Consider the following 17,284-nt stretch of genomic DNA (forward strand, 5'->3'; position numbering starts at 1 on the left):
CATGGAACTGCATCATAAACATTATTCATTGTAAATTTCTTGGGAGATGATATTTGCCAAACTGTATAGTAGCCAGTAGACTCTGGCTCAGATTCGATGATGGTGATATAGGGATTATAAAATGACAGTTCTTGAGAAAAAAAAAATAATTTTGGATATTCTTTACTGCATTTTTCTTATTTCTTTAGTTCGATGTAGACGATTTATTTTTGTCTTAATTTTAAAGAACTGGAATGTTTGTGATTTATGCCCTTCTCCTTTCAAAAAGAATTAGGGCCACTTTACAAAGCAAACTGCATATAAAGCAGGAAATTTAAAAAACAAACACAAAAAGCCAATACCTAAAGAACTAAAAAGACTTGAGTTATTTGGATTCTATTAAAATAGGCCAAATTATTCTGGTTTCTGACAGCAGCTTAAGTATTACCAAAGTAATACTACAAATTTACTATAATAGTTCTTTGAGAATAATGTAACTGAACATATGTGCATATATGTACATATATTCATATATCTAATTTGAAAAAGTGGGAAAATACTGATGCTAATGATCTACTTTCTTAAATGAAAAAGAACCAGTGGGGTATTTTTCCATCCCTATCATTTTTGCTATTTTCAAAATCTCTTTGTTATTGGAGCCGATTAAGAAGATATTTAATTCATGGATTGTTGCTTTATCCATTTAACAGTGAATTATTTATTAAAAACACAAAAGTTAGTTTTGGCAATTAAAAACAGCATAAAGAGTCAAGTAACCCACGAACATTTTACATCTGATAGTCTTCTAGTCTCAATTCATAACACACTTACATTTTTGTATCCCTCTTAAATACAGCACAGCAGAAACTAGCGTCACACATTTAATAGATTTTAAAATATAGAAATATATTTAAACAGCACATTTAGAGAATAATATAATAGACTTCCGTTTCTTATTCTTACAATGGCACACTATTTATTTTAAAATATATTACTTAATGTACCCCCCAATATAGTTATTATCAAATTTTCTTTAAGATAAACTGTATTTTAAAACAACATTGCAATATACCTGAATTACAAATGAACTTAAAAACATTTTGGAAGCTATTTCTGATATAAGTTTGATTTGAAAGATCCAAAACATGATTCGAAAGTGGTGCTTTATGAATATTTTAGATGAACTGTAAATAAGCCTAACCATGGAGCCACCAGAAAGAGCAAGTAATCCATCTAAATGTCATCCTTCCCAAAGTAACTGTGTGTTAAAGAGAAGCCTTAGAAGGCAAAGAAAGAAAATAAATTAATTTCAGAGGGAAGAATACACATGCACATACACACAACAGAACCTTCCCGTTTGGAATTATTTGCTCTTGGAGGAAGGTTTACAAAATCCCCTTACAAAATAAGGTTTTCATTGAGTTCATTCTCAAAGATATGAAAAATGGATTTCAGCTGTTCTTTCGAAATGGCAATTCTGTCAAAGCCATTCTGGGGTTTTTGGTAATTTCCTTCAGTTTAGTTTCAGTGCTTTCACCTAAATAAAATCCCTTGCATCACATCAATCAGCAAACTCGGTTTGAAAGGAGAGCTAAAGAAAATGGCTCTGTCGGCATCTTTGCTCCGGTATGTTTTATGTATGCAGTGACTCTTGTCTGTGGGGAGGGAAGCGGAGCGCATGTAAACGTTTCTTTATTTTGGACTGTTTTTAAATCTGGGGAAAAAAATCTGCAGAAGTCATGTTCTAGATAATAGGCAGACGTGATTTATTTGAGGTAAGAAGGTTGTACTATGATTTTTTAGTGTTAACTTGGAAAGTTACGGACATAGGCTCAAGCCTGTCTCCACAGAGTTCCTGAAACTTTGAGTGCTTTGCAAAATCTCCAGTCCACAAGCCAGGAAGGAACATACTCCTCCAGTTACACCAATTCAGTTAAAGAAAACAGTTATAACAATTGTGTGTCATCTTTCGTCTTCTGTGTTCTGCCTACTGCTTATTTATTCAAATCCAGTTCAAGATTTCACTTTATCTAATGAAGCAGAAACTCTAAAAGAAAACTTGTGTTTATCCAAGCATTTTTGTTTGGGTTGTTCATCTTTTTTTTTTGGTTTTAGTTTTATTTCTAAATAAATATCCTATCACAGTTTTCACTGGCACAACATAACTGAATGCGTTCAATTTCCCTCACTGATGACAAAGGAGTCCTGTCTGATTTCAGATAATCATATAAAGATTGTATTAGAAAAATAATGTTGAAATGGAATTAAATTGGACTTAGCATATCCCATTGAATGTCAAACTAGGCTATCTACACTTAATAGACCTATAAAATAGATTTTATTGATAAGGCATCCACAAAGGAGATATATACCATTAAATAAATAAAAGTGACTATATACATGATATCGTACATAGGAACAGAGATGAAATGAGTCAGACTAATTTTATGAAATTCCCTTTTTGTCTGAAAGCATACTTTTTATTTTAGTCATAAACCTTAACACAGATCTTTTTCTTATTACCATTCTTATTTAATATTAATGACAGCCGCATGAGCGCACTACCATATTTCTGTATTTTTTCAAAATGACATTGGAGCTGTCATCAAAGTACAGCACAGAGATGGCATTTAATTTGGTTGGAGCACAACAAGGCTTTGGCACATGGTCAGGAAACATCAGATGAACCTGGGAAAGAAAAACATGTTTTGTGTTTTTTTTAAGAAATAAGACATTTTGTCCACAGCTTTCAAATAATATTCCTGTTTTGTCACTCACAGTCAGGTACACCCTTAACCTATCACTCTTCTCCTATTTATGCTCAATGGCTGGGGTGGGGGTTGGAAACTGGTAGTGAAGGATGTATTTTTAAGCATTAACACCTAGAACCAACTCACCAGTTCTAATTATGTGTTGGGGCCTTGAAAAATATTCTACCAAGTAAGGAAAACTCCTTCTATGGAATATTCAGTGGAAATTTTCCTGGGGGAAAGAACATGGCAACCTGCACTGAGTTGCTTTTGGTTAAAAAGACAACTTCTATAGACTTCATGAGAAGTACAGAAGTTATAAATGCAAATCAGTGAAGTGACACCACGAGATTTGAATCTCAGAAAGATTTGAATCTAAGAATTATTTTTTAAAGGACAATTAAGCAATAAATCACTAAAGTTATGCCAACTCTTAATTTTCCACAGTTAAAGGAAGCATAAAAATCACAGCAAAATATATTCCAGGTACAATCCAAAACTTGTTTTAAAGCAATGATTTCAACTCTTCTCTATAGAATTTTTTGTTACCGGATTGGCTTTGACTTTCTTTCTCTCCTAGCCAAGCGCCAAAAAAGCAGGCCAAGCTAAATCAGAAGCAAAGAGCCTAGATATTTTACAAATTGAATATCCCTCTCCCCCAAAAGCCTAAAAGGTAGCTGTATACTGAAAGTGAAATACTTAAGTAAAGGGTTTACTCTCATTTCCATCAGACTGGCAGTCTGCCTATGATTTGCAATAATTGAGCAAGGAGCCAGAACATGGTTTCCCCTTTCCCACCCACCTACCCTGGCCCTTTCCCCAAAGGGGTTTATGGGAAGTCCCACTGATGAGTCCTGAGGGATCCACAAAAAGCAAATACAGACTCTTAGAGTTTTGGCTGCACAGTGTCCTGGCTGAAATGATATAGGAGCCCTGCATGTGGATAGAAACAGCAGGAAAAATGAGGTGATCTGACATGAACTTGAAATTTCCTAAGACCTCACAAAACTAAAAGTTGGATAGTTTCTACAAATTTCAGATGCAGCTTTTGTCCCTCATCAGCTTTATCTTCCATAACCCACACATACATGATTGATAACCCCTTGTTTCAATGGCCTTGGCAGCTTCACGAAGCAATCATTCTGAAAAAATGGATTGTTCTTGAATAGTTTCTCAAACATATTAGTCACAAATATGCTTGCCTTTAACAACAAACATGCCTGTCTTCTTGTTTCATGTCCTACACAGAACAAACGTAGAGTGCACAATGCCAGGAAAAAAAAAATCAAACTTCCCATGTATGCTTCAAGTTTTGCAATGACTTATGTCCCATATCCCAGGACAGTGATACACAGCAGGGTCTTGTTCCAAGTCCATGTCAGATTTTTTTTAAATGTTTATTTTTTGACACTGCCTTCCAGACTACAGCCCTAAAAGCTGACAGTATGTGCTTGTATATTTATAAGAAAAAAAAATGAAAAGAAAAAATGAGAGAAAGGGAGAGTTTTTTGACAGAGTTTTTCAATAATTAAGCAATTCTTAGCCTGAGGGAAACTTTGATATATTAGATGCATATCTCATGAAGCAGAAGTCTGCTGAGTCATTGAGATGACAGCATAAAGAAGCAAAGAATTTTCTGAAAAAGTGTCATTTCTCTATAAGCTCATAGTGACTGTTGCTCTGACGCTACAAAAAGCCAGTGATCATGGCTATTCTTCCAAGGCTTAAAACAGTAGCATTTTCTCTAAGTAATTGGCTTTTGGGTTATGATGAAGTCTCATAGGCAAGGATAGATGGCTAGAGTTCACATAGTCTTTTTACTGGAGGAGGTTTGAATACAACTTGAAGACCTGCCCATTCCCCAGAAATGATCTCCTGTATCAAGAAGTGCTTCTATTTATAAAAAGCAAAGATGAAAGCATAACAAATCTTAAAATTCTCACAGGAATTTACTCTATACTTTGCATATGGCACAGAAGTAGACAATCTCATTAGTCAAGCAGAAAAAGAATATTTTAAATGAAAGCCTTTCAAAATATACATTTGTTTTATCTCTGGCTTTTTGTTTTGTTTTGTTTTGTTTGTTTGTTTGTTTGTTTTTACTCTAAATTATTTCCAAAGTTTTTGACAATATCCATGCTCTAGTTGCCACAGATGTGTGTCTTTGGTGTCTAACTATTCTCTAGTACCTATGATGTCAGGGAAGAGAATAGAAAATACCAAGTCATTCAAGGATTAATCTGTCAATTTAGATATACCCTTTCTTATTCAGAAGAAAACTGGGATAGTCTTTCCATTAGCTTTAAATTTTAAATTAATTCTGAAACAATCTTCTGAAGAGTCAACTCACAAATTCTAATAGTTATGTTTCTTATTGGCCACAAACAACACTCACCCACAAAGATTTTTTTTTTTCTTATAGCTACTGCTCACCTACTGCCATCCACCAAATAACCACTCTGTCACTAAATCTTAAATCTCAAATACTTTGTTCTCTTCCTTCTATACTGATGACATACAGTTAAAATGTTCGTATTAACCTAAACATTAATTTGTAATTATATCAGTCTATTGCACCTTCTAGAAGCCTTTCACTTAGTCTTCCAGACTGCCCCACTGCCAAATCCGTAAGTCATATACCATAAGGCAGGTATGTCAGAGTCTCAAGAGGTTTCTCGAGCTCATTAGATATAGTAGAATCATTTAGACAGCATGAAACCAACACTTAACTATTGTTTTCACAAAAATAAGCCCAGGTTATTGGAGATTAAATCACTGCTAAATTCCTGAGTGAGGAAGGGAAGAAAAGAAGATTAAATCCACCTTAAAGATTATTTAAAACAAACAAACAAACAAAAAAAAAAAACCTAGTATCAAGAAATAGAAACGAGTCTTCTACTTACATTCTATTCGAAGAACTTTCATAATATGAAAATATGTTGTGGAACATTCTTAAATAATTAGAGTAAAAGCGCTCAGATGAAATTCAGTAAGGCTATTATTCAATGTTTTTGCAATGATTACTAATGAATTGCTAGGTTAGAAATGGCCCTTGGGAACCTGTGTGGTTAGTCATATTGCATAGTGAAGAAATCAGTGCAGAGTGACTACTTCATGTGGTTACTCCAATTTTCCTAGCTGAATCCTTCCCCATTCTGGAATCAGGATTATTCTTTAAACAAGCCCAAATGTCCTGACTATATCCACAATTGTTAGTTTGGCTCTAAAAAATACCAAAGGAGTTTTAAAAGAAAAAATCATACATTTATAGCTATAAATGGATGCTTCCCTTTAAAATAACTTTTATATGATGCTTGCATCATAAACCACTTTCAATTCTACAAAAACAAAGCATACCAGAGTCTGAACGATGGCATGGTTGGTGGCATTCATGTGGGCATTGAGTGGAAAAGAACATTCTCCATCACAATAAAATGCAGCATATCCTTCTGGTGCTATAATCCAGTCCTAAAATACACACACACACACACACACACACACACACACACACACATAAACAGAAGACAAAACAAAACAAAACAAAGGAGGAGGAGGAGGAGGAGAAAAGAAATCACCAAAATAAAAATAAAGTAATTATTGAAGAATACCCATATTTAGTTTAGATAGGTTTCTCTTCTTCATCCAACAATTATTCTAACATGACAGCCTTCCTCAAGCCATTAATTTATTTTTAGGTTCAAGTTTACAACACAAGTATAAATATTTTCACAAGAAATTGCCCTCTGTAATTTTTCCCAAGAGGTTGCTATGTAGGATATTCATAGTATGTATTAATTCATGTATTCATGAATAAAACCATAATCATTAAATAGCATTGTAAATATTGTTTAAACAGGAAATGATGAACTTTGGAAAGTTCAAGTGAACCAGAAAGGAAAAGAAGAATAAACTTAATTGAGATAATTCCCATTACTTCTTAATAACTCATTCCTGGTTTTAGAAGTCTGACAACCTCCTAAAGCTTTAATATTTGTTCCTTTTTCTGTTTTTCTTTCCATTCATGTGTTAACTTTATAGTCTCCTTAGAAGAAATAATTTGGAGCAAACTCTTGAGAAAGGCACATGAAATTTTTTAGGAAGCCAAAAAATTGGCATGTGGAATGGTTGTCCTGATGTTTTTTTCCCCAAGAAGTAAAACTTGGTCCAAATATAAACTTACTGAATGAATCATGTTGAAGGTTTATCATAAAATTTTTAAATGCTTACATTTTATTATTACTTTTCAATGAGATAACTCAAATTCTGCAAATCCATTATAATCAGATAATATAATCTAAAAACTTCAATTTAAACTATCAATACATAAAGCCATTAAAAACTATTTTGGTTGGGGCACCTGGGTGTCTCAGTCGGTTAAGCATCCAACTTTGGCTTAGGTCAAAGCCACGGTTTGTGGCTGACAGCTAAGAGCCCTTTGTGCTGACAGCTCAGAGCCTGAAGCCTGCTTTGGATTCTGTATCTCCCTCTCTCTCTCTGCCCCTTCCCCACTAGTACTCTGTCTTTCTCTCAAAAATAAATTTAAAAAAGTTATAAAAATTAAAAAAAAAACTATTTTGGTTAAATTCTCTTCCTCACCCTCTTTGTGAAGCATTTGTAAAAGACAGCAATAAGATTTTTTAAGTTCAAGAAAAATGGTTTTTTTTTTTCTGTAGATCTACTTATTAATAATATTATAGACAAGGATTCTGTTTCCTAGCTCTTGAGTTTGAGACCATACGGGGTCAAATGCTGTTACTCAAGTAAATCTGAAAAACTGGTATAAAATTAAAACTTTGAGATATGTAAACAACAGCACCTGTTTTTCCACTTTCTAAGTATCATAGGATTATGTTTCTTCTTCAGCGTAGTTGTTTTTTTTTACTGTAAACCCTAATAATGATGTTTCAATGGCAAAAGGATAAGGGGGAAATAAAAATGATGTGGGTAACTTATATACTGAATAGTCATATCAAATATAATTGGTTAATATATTGGAAATATTACTAACAAAGATTATGAATAACTCTGGATTTATAATAAAATGGGAAAGAAGCACCCTAGTTAACTGACCAATCTTACCTGCCATCCCAGATCCCGGAAACTCACATAGAGTTCATGCTTCTTACAGGCTTGTTTTTGTTCACTTGTATTATAATCTGAAGGTAAAAATCAGATTTTAAATACAAGGCAGCTTATCAGGTATCATAATGTTTCTTTTGTGAGATCACTGATAAAATTAAAAAGAAGCTGTATTTAAAGTTGTAAACTAGGAGTTTGAATTGTAAACCAGGAGTTTGAAGCCAGAGCCACCTAATTAATTATGTGAACTTTAGGTAAATCACTTGTCATGAGTTTCTTCTTCTGTAAAATGGAGAAGATACCATTTACCTTCTGAGGTTCTAACAAGAATTTAGTTAGACTCCCTGCTTTATGGTGCACGGTCTGATGCCTGCCATTCATTGAGTACTAGCTGCTCAATGAATGCTCATTTATTATTTCACACTGTAGTGGTACTTCTTATATTTGTATACATTAAATGCTCATACAATGTTTTTTTAACATCTTCCATGAGGTAGACACTGAGAAGGTACTAACTGGGATCTTACTGAGTTGATTTTAATTCACTAAATTCAGAATACTCAAAGTTGAGCTTTTGATGTTCTCCCAAAACCTGTCCAATCTGTAAACCCCTCCATTTTTGACTGATGGCAGCTTCCCCCCAAAAAAGAGAGACAGTGTCAAAATATACTCTGCTTTTTCCTCTTGCTCTTACATCTGGCCTGCCAAGAAACCCTACACATGCTACCTTCGAAATGGTCCAAAATCCACCTACTCTTACCACCTCCATGACTAGTCCTGGTTCAAGCCACGTCAGCTTTCGCCTGAATTACTGCAATATTCCCATTCCTAATTCCCTTTGCTTCTGTTCTTGCTCTTCTACAACAAAGCAGTCAAGTAGACCTTCTAACAAGTAAATCAAATTCTATCACTCCCCAGCAAAAAGTCCCACTCTGGTCTCCCCATATCACTAAGTGAAATATCTTTACAGTGGTTTACAAGGTCCTGTATGATTTGACCCCATCATCTCTCTCACTCATTTGCTATTAAACTTCTTCTCCTTTACTCCATTCTGGCCATTATACCTCCTTGCTGTTTTCTACCCAGGTCAGCTTCCGCCCATCTTAGGAGCCTTTATACTCACTCTTCCCTCTCCCTGAAATGCCTACCCCTTGGATTTGGATATATCCAAAAGTTATATATATCCAAAAGTTGAGGAAGTTATAGGCATTCCTCAACTTTTCACTTAAGCATCATCTTGTCCGTGAAGCCTTCACTAACTACCCTATTTAAGATCACAACTCCCACCATGATATTCCTGATATCCCTCACTTTGCTCTTATTTTTTTTTCCATTTCACTTACCATCTTTTAATATGCTATACCTTTTATTCATTTATTATGTACATTGTCTCTTGTCGGTTTCCTCCCACTAGAGTATAAGTTCCAGAGGGCCAAAATCTTGTTTGGTTCTGTTTGGTTCACTGATATATCCCACATTTCAGAAATAGTTTCTGACATATAGTAGGTACTCAATAAATATTTGAGGAATATATAAATGAATTCCTCAATGTGTTCCACAAATAACTTGAAGCAAAGGAAATATATTATTTCCTTTATATATTTTAGAATATAATTCGCAAAACTCACAATCTTTTATAATTACTTAAAAGAATTAAGAATTTTTTTTAAAAAGAATTAAGGTTAAATAGAGAGCCTCCATATTGTATCCAGACTAAAGCAAAACATCAAAGAAACACAGAACTTTATAGAAACTCTATGTTGCCTTCCTTAGAGCTTACTCACACTTTATACAAGTAACATTCAAAAAACCAACCCATTTTTTATTATTTCCAATATGACATATGAAAGAGGAAAAAAATGTAGGGTAAGGGAGCCAGCAAAATAACTTATTTTCAAAGAAGACAGCTATTTCTTTCTTTTAGGAACAACTGCTACATTCACTCTGACAGTCATCTCTGTTAAATCAGTGTAGTTGTTTACTACACAGAGTAGTCTGTCTTAAGATGTCACCTTCCAGTTTAATTATTCTCAACCTCTAATAAAAATGTAGACATTTCAAAGATCCATGGAGTCTGTCTTAGCAGGTCTTGCCATCCACTTTTCATAGTTACTTCATGTAGTTATGTATTTAATTTCTGCCTAGAGGGGCGCCTGGGTGGCTCAGGCTGTTAAGCATCCTACTCTTGGTTTTGGCTCAGGTCATGATCTCACAGTTTGGTGAGTTTGAGCCCTGCATCTGGCTCTGCACTGGCAGCATGGTGGCTGCTTGGGATTCTCTCTCTCTCTCTCTCTCTCTCTGTCTTTCTTTGTCCCTCCCCTGTTCGCACTTGTCTCTGTCTCTCTCAAAATAAATAAATATACTTTAAAAAATTAAAAAAGAGGGGCGCCTGGGTGGCGCAGTCGGTTAAGCATCCGACTTCAGCCAGGTCACGATCTCGCGGTGCGTGAGTTCGAGCCCCGCGTCAGGCTCTGGGCATCAGCCCAGGCTCAGAGCCTGGAGCCTGTTTCGGATTCTGTGTCTCCCTCTCTCTCTGCCCCTCCCCCGTTCATGCTCTGTCTCTCTCTGTCCCAAAAATAAATAAACGTTGAAAAAAAAATTTAAAAAAATAAAAATTAAAAAAGAATTTTTAAAAATCTCTGCCTAAAAAACAAAATAATGATTAAATATTGAACTCAGGCTTTTTTACTTCTAGATCAGAGTTATCCCTGCTGTGCAATTAGCTTTATTAAAACAAATTAAATATGTAGACAATGACAGAAAATGGAGAAAAGAGAATGTATTTGAAATACAGCACTCTTATTCTTTGGGCAAAGAATATTCTTTGGGCCATACAGAATACAGCACTCTTATTCTTTGGGCAAATTCTTCTTGGGGCAGAATAAGAATTGCACAGGGAATCAATTTTACCCAGGACAAAATTGGACAAGCATGCTGTAACAGTAAATACAAGAACATGAAATGGAATAGTTGCCTGTGTAATTTTTAGGGGAAAGAAATAATTGATTCTGGTGTTATTTTGATTCTATAAATTTTTGAAATTCATAAGAAAATAAAAGTCAGCAATGCAGTAGACCAGGGGTCAGAAAACATTTTCTTTAAAAAGATAGTAAATATTTTAGTCTATGGGGTCTACCATTACAACGAGTGAACCTTGCCACTACAGCGTGAAAGCAGCTATATACTAATGTAAATGGATAGATATGGCTATATTCCAATAAAACTTTACTTTTGGAGGCTAAAATTTGAACTTCATATGATTTCTACAGGAAACAAAATTTTATCCTTCTTTTGAGTCTTTTTCAAACATTTAAAAATGTAAAACCTATTCTTAGAAATTCGGTCATACAAAAAGAGTCCATGAGTCCTTACTTCGCCAACCCCTGCATTAGACAATAACAGGAATATTATTCATTCATCCTTGTCTTAATTAAAACCATCAAATATGAATAAAGACATTGTAGCCAATAACACATACAAGTATATATGAAAAGCCATAAACTACATATATGGTTACATGAATTCCATGTTTATAAAAAGAGAAAGTAAAACTTAAAAGTCAAATAGATCTGTTCCATCTATGCAACTTTTCATGAAGGCTAAGTGATGTATATAATGTAACATCACATAAAGGTAACGAGCAATGAAATTTATAACAGAATCTGGTTCCAAGAGTCTGATTTCATAAAGCATTAGGACCATATGTTTATTCTGTCAGATATAAAAATTAATGGATGAGTGAGGTGAATGTGGTACCAAAACCAGCAAAGCCTACAATTAGGTTTACTATAAATGGTTGGCAGAATAAACTAAAGGAGGAAGGGCAAGGAAATTAAATTTATATCTTTAAAATTATTGATTGACAGCTCTTTGAAAATTATAATGAAAGGGATATAATGCCACTGTAGATTAACCTGCTGAGAAATGAAGAATTCTGCCAGAAATTATTAAAATGTTCTGTTGCCACAACCACACTAGAAAAGTATGCTAACATTCCTCAACCACAATGGAGGTGTTACAAATGCATGATTTCTTTGTTTTGTCTCATAATGGTAATAATATTGAGAAACCAGTGCCAATATTGCAAATATTGGTAAATACTTTATGCAAATTTCTTTATGATCAGTTTCTGCAAACAGTGCAAGGTTAATCTTTTCTTTTAAGGAGTTATTTTGTCTTAGAAAAAAATTGTGAAAAAAATATGGAGGTTAAAAGTAGCAAAAATCAATAATCCTGAACTCTACATAGGACTTCAATGGTCTGTCTACTAGTCTCTGAAAAACAAACATTCAAGCAAATAGACATGGGTTAGTTTAGCTATGAAGTAGGCCAGAAAAATTAAATCCAGACAACTCCATATACCAATATGGGTTTTCTTTCTTTCTTTCTTTCTTTCTTTCTTTCTTTCTTTCTTTCTTTCTTTCTTTCTTTGAAATCTAGTATGAGCTTCTTCAGTGGGTGAAATATAGACATATCTATAAAAGAAAAGAAAAAAAAATACCCAAAACACAATTTAACACTCAAGCATGTCAAAAGCTTAAGTAAGTCAAATATGATGAGAAACTATGCTTCAAACTAAAAGAGGTGTTAGCATTCTCATGCTCAGGGCCCAACAGAAAAAAGGAAGTCAGCACCTAAGCAGCAGGGTTTTCACTAATTTATAGAAAATGGAAATGACAAGTGAATGAAGGTCTAAGAGGTAAAGAAGCAGGAATAATACTAAAATAGACTGATAATATAAATCTTGATATGGCACTGGGGGGTACAGAAATTCATGATAAACTCCAAACACATAACAATCCCTTTCAAAGATAAGGGATTTTCAAAATGCTACCGCCATTCTATCTTAATCACCATCTTCTATAGCCAATGAATCCCTCTCTTGAATTTATGCACAATCCACTAGGAACTACTGTTATTGATTTGTGTAGCAGTAACTGTGTTCTTCTACATACAAATGTCTGACACAGAACAGATTACAACAAAATAATAACTATTTGCTGTGTTTGTTGAATTCTGGTTAGCAAGGCATCTATGTGGGTGATCCAACTAATATCTTCAACTTTGAACTTACTGATGTAAAAACTGTCCACAAACCTGAGTTTCCAACTCCCCACCAGGCATTTCTAAATAAAAGCTTCCTAAATGCCTCCTACTCACTATTTTTACTTCTGACCTTACACTCTTAAGATGCTACCCTTCAGATCACTACTTTGGTTAACAAGATCACTGTCACCTAGTGGCCCAAGTGAGAACGTTTAGTAAGTTTCTTGATTTTCTTTCTTTCTTCTTCATGTCCTACACTACATTAGTCCACAAAGCCCATTGACTGACCCATTTCTAGTCTAGATAACCTTTTGGAAACCCCGTGCTCTCTTAGTTACCTCACACTTCCTCAACATCCTCTTCCAGTAACTTTGACCTGGGATAACAGTTCATCCCTGCTTTCCTCCTCCATCTCTCACCATAGTCTTCTGTCTCTTTTACAGAATTCCTTTTTGTCCTTGCTTATATTTAAAGTACTGATGCTCCCACAGGAAGCTCTGGTTTTTTTTCTTTTACTTTATTTTCTGTGTCACTGTCAAGTCCTAAGCTCTATCTAACAATCTGGGCTCATATCCGTATCATTTTCCTATACCTTCCACTTATTCTTGACACTCTCATCTCCCAAAGCCTGTCTCACCACCCGCTGCTGGCCCCATCCCACATGTTTTGGTTTCCACTTCCCCTTTCTCCAATCTATAATCTTTGCTACTTGGAGTGTTGGACTAGCCTCCTAGTCATTATCTGTGCTTTCGATTTCCTCCCTTGGCATCCCATCCTTCACTCTGATGCCAAGTTTAACTTTTTAAAATGCATATCTGATTATGGTACTCCTTTTTCCAATTTCCAGATGAAGACACCATAGTTCCTAACTATCACATACTCTACTCTTTATAATTTGGTTCCTGCATACTTTTCTAGTTTTTCTCACACCTCTCACACAAAGCAACTTGCATGCCCAGGTATTTAACATGGATTCATGGCTCTGTAACTGCACATCCATCTGAAATGGCTTCACCTCCCTTTCCATTTCTGGAAAATGTCTATTATTTCTCATATAAATCCCTCATGAAGTCTTTTGAGCCATACTTGGTATTGCTTAGGTGCTCTCTCCTTCCTACTATTACACTACCTTATATCTACTCGAATAGAATTGACCTCCTAATAATTACTAACTCTCATGTCTTTCCTATTGTCTGTGGGAGTGGTTTTTGAGAGGCAAATTCCTTAGTTATCCATCTTTTATCAGCATATAGTTAATACTGTGCTTAGTGCACAATGGGTGCTTATTTATTTAAAAAAAATTAATGTTTATTTATTTTTGAGAGAGAGTGTGAGTAGAGGAGAGGCAGGGAGAGGGGGACAGAGGATCCAAAACAGGCTCTGTGCTGACAGCAGAGAACCCAAAGTGGGGCTCAAACTCACAAACTCACGGACCATGAGATCATGACCTGAGCCCAAGTCAGACTGAGCATCCCAGGTGCCCCAATGGGTGCTTATTTAATATTGAATACATTTATTTTACAATAAATCATGCCCAGATGTATTCTCTCCATGGATTCTTTCTAGACAGAGAATTGGCAACAGACACAATCCATTAATGTCTATTGACGAATTTATTTTATATAATTAATTGCTCAGATAGACTGGCCACATTAGTGAAGGCCTCTAAAATCCTTCTTGTGGGGCACCTAGGTGGCTTGGTCGGTTAAGCGTCCAACTTCGGCTCAGGTCATGATCTCACGGTCTGTGAGTTCGAGCCCCGCATCGGGCTCTGTGCTGACAGCTCAGAGCCTGGAGCCTGTTTCAGATTCTGTGTCTCCCTCTCTCTCTGACCCTCCCCTGTTCACGCTCTGTCTCTCTCTGTCTCAAAAATAAATAAACATTAAAAAAAATAAAATCCTTCTTGCTTCTGAAGTCTCAAAGGCCAAGAAACTCCAATAAGCAGGAATATTGGTACTTTTTAGGGAGAGAGCTTCTAGTTTTCTCTGATATAAGAGTCTGAACTCTTTATGCACCAGTTCTGAAACACCAAACCATATAACTCATTAAGAATTAACAGTGATAATGGCTTATACCAAATAAGCCATGTACCAATGTTCTCAGTTTTTTGTTAATATTAATTCATTTAATTCATTTAATTAATTAGTTCATTGAATTAATTTAATTATCATCTGAGGGGGCAAATACTATTAACATTCTCACTTTACAGATGAAGAAACAGAGATAGGGAGAGGTGACATCTTGTCCAAGATTTTACAAATAGTAAATGGTGGACTCAGGATTAAATGACAAAATCCTAAATAGATAACAGATAAATAAATGTACAGATAGATAATATATGCACAAAAATAATTGTTGCTTTAGGAGGGATTTCCAAAATTTTGCATGATTCAGGGCACAAATAACAGTTTTTAGTGTTAACTATTAAATAAATCAAGTGAATTAGAAACATTCTCACAGGTGCAGCCTTGTAGGGTTTCCACTGCAACCGTGATCTTGAGAGCCCCAATTTGGAAACAACCAAAATGCTGTTTAAGAGTGGCATGACTAAATCTACCCTGACACACACACTGCTGACTATATTGCAACAGTTAAAAAGAATGAGGTCACTCTATTTGAAAGATGGCTGAGACATATTGTTTTTTAAAAAATCCATAAAACCAACTCTATGACATTCTGGAAAAGCCAAAACTTTGAGGACAATAAGGAGACCGGTGGTTTCTAAGGGGAGAGAGAGATGAATAGCCAAAGGAAAGAGGATTTTGAGGACAATGAAAGTACTCTGTATGATATCATAATGATGGATACATGTCGTTATATATTTGCCCAAACCCACAGAAGGTACAACACCAGGAGTTAACCCTGATATAAAGTATGAACTTTGAAAAATTATAGATTCTTCCTTGTGATTCATCCTTGGTAAGAAAGGCACCATTCTAATGAGCAACATTGATAATGGGGGAGGCTAAACATGTCTGGAGCAGTGGTATGTGGGAAATCTTTGTACCTTCCTCTCAATTTTGTTGTGAACCTAAAACTGCTCTAAAATAGTCCTGAAAACTACATAAGATATATAATTTATGTAATTAAAAACACATAATAAAAATATATTCTCCACAAGAGATGTATATAATGAGGAAAATATTTGCAAATACATGTACAAAGAAGTACAAATACCATGTTGATATGTGTATCAGAGTAACCTATTTCAAAAGTATTTAGGGGATCGAGAGAGAATTTTAGTTTTGGTTATTATTTGCTGATTTTTAAGTAATGAAAATATGTGTTAATTACATGATATAAAACCTTTTGGGGAAATAATTGTAATTAATTGTTCTTTCTGGTTTTGATTAACATCAGTCTGTCCAAGAGGCATGACTTTATATTGTATGTATTAGGCAAAAGATAGTGCCTATCAGAGTTGAAAATACATACAAAATGTTTCCATTTCAATGACTCTTTGAACTAGCTGGCCTAAGAAATCACCAAGATCTTAGGCAGAGCCACTAATGACTGGATTCACCTTCAACTACACTGAGTATCCAGCACACAATAAGCAGACTTTTCAAGATCTGCAGTGAACGAGGACTTGCCATTTGTCTTACAGTTCTTCCAAATTCTTAATACTCTATTCTTTTCAGCACTGATATAGTCCTTAGAACAGCATCTTGTTCTCAGCAGATTCTTTACAATCTTATCAACCTAGTACATACAGCATTTTTAACCTAACTAATAAAATAGCTATTACTTCCAGTTCCTTCCTCCACATGTAAAATTCAAATAAACATCCATTGTGCTGCCTCATGGGGACGCAATATCTCCCGCAATGTGTCTGCTCAAACTCCTTGCCAAAAATCTGAATAGAAACAAAGAGGGACAGGTTCTACAGAAAATCTGGGCACTGTGGCCCTGGGTATACTCCCCTGAAAGAGGAATTTAGTTTTTTTCCATACAATGGACACATTAATTTACTTAACAATTCCTATTTTGTGCTAGACAATGTTCTAGGCTCTTCCATAGAGCGAGCCTACAGAACAAAGGGTTACTAAGAAGTTGGAAGGCAAGAATCTTTGAAAGAGAAAAGAAATTGGGTAGAGAAAGTGAGAATGACCTGGGTTTTAATTCTCCTGCATTAACTGAGACTTTTGACATTTGGCAATATGCTTTGGAGAAGAACAAAATGCAGTCAGGTAAACATCTAATACAACTCTCTTCCCCATTGGCTTCTTTCTTAGCCATGTAGTCTTCAAACAGTAATTTATTGTAAAGGCTTAGTGCTATTACAGCATTTATTATTTATATTTGAATAATTTTAAAATTTCACTGGCATTTCAAGTCTCCTAAGTATCAAATTTTGTGTTTATACTAGCATTCCCTTTCCTTAAACCCCTGTCTGTTAGGCCAAATCCTATGAGACTTCTTCCCGTCTG

General features: G+C 35.0%; 1 protein-coding gene across 1 annotated transcript in view; it reads right to left on the minus strand.

Annotated features, from left to right (window-relative positions):
* Nucleotides 1-677: 677 nt before the first annotated feature.
* BMP5 (bone morphogenetic protein 5) overlaps nt 678-17,284 on the minus strand; it is a 119,918-nt gene continuing 103,311 nt past the window's right edge. The window contains exons 5-7 of the mRNA XM_030315736.1: nt 7,809-7,885; nt 6,087-6,197; nt 678-2,667 (exon numbers count right to left, since the gene is read on the minus strand). Of these exons, the coding sequence (XP_030171596.1) occupies nt 2,518-2,667; nt 6,087-6,197; nt 7,809-7,885 (338 nt within the window). The 3' untranslated portion in view covers nt 678-2,517. The remainder of the gene's footprint in view (nt 2,668-6,086; nt 6,198-7,808; nt 7,886-17,284) is intronic.

The sequence above is a fragment of the Lynx canadensis genome, chromosome B2, assembly GCF_007474595.2.
Source record: "Lynx canadensis isolate LIC74 chromosome B2, mLynCan4.pri.v2, whole genome shotgun sequence".
Classification (NCBI taxonomy): domain Eukaryota; kingdom Metazoa; phylum Chordata; class Mammalia; order Carnivora; family Felidae; genus Lynx; species Lynx canadensis.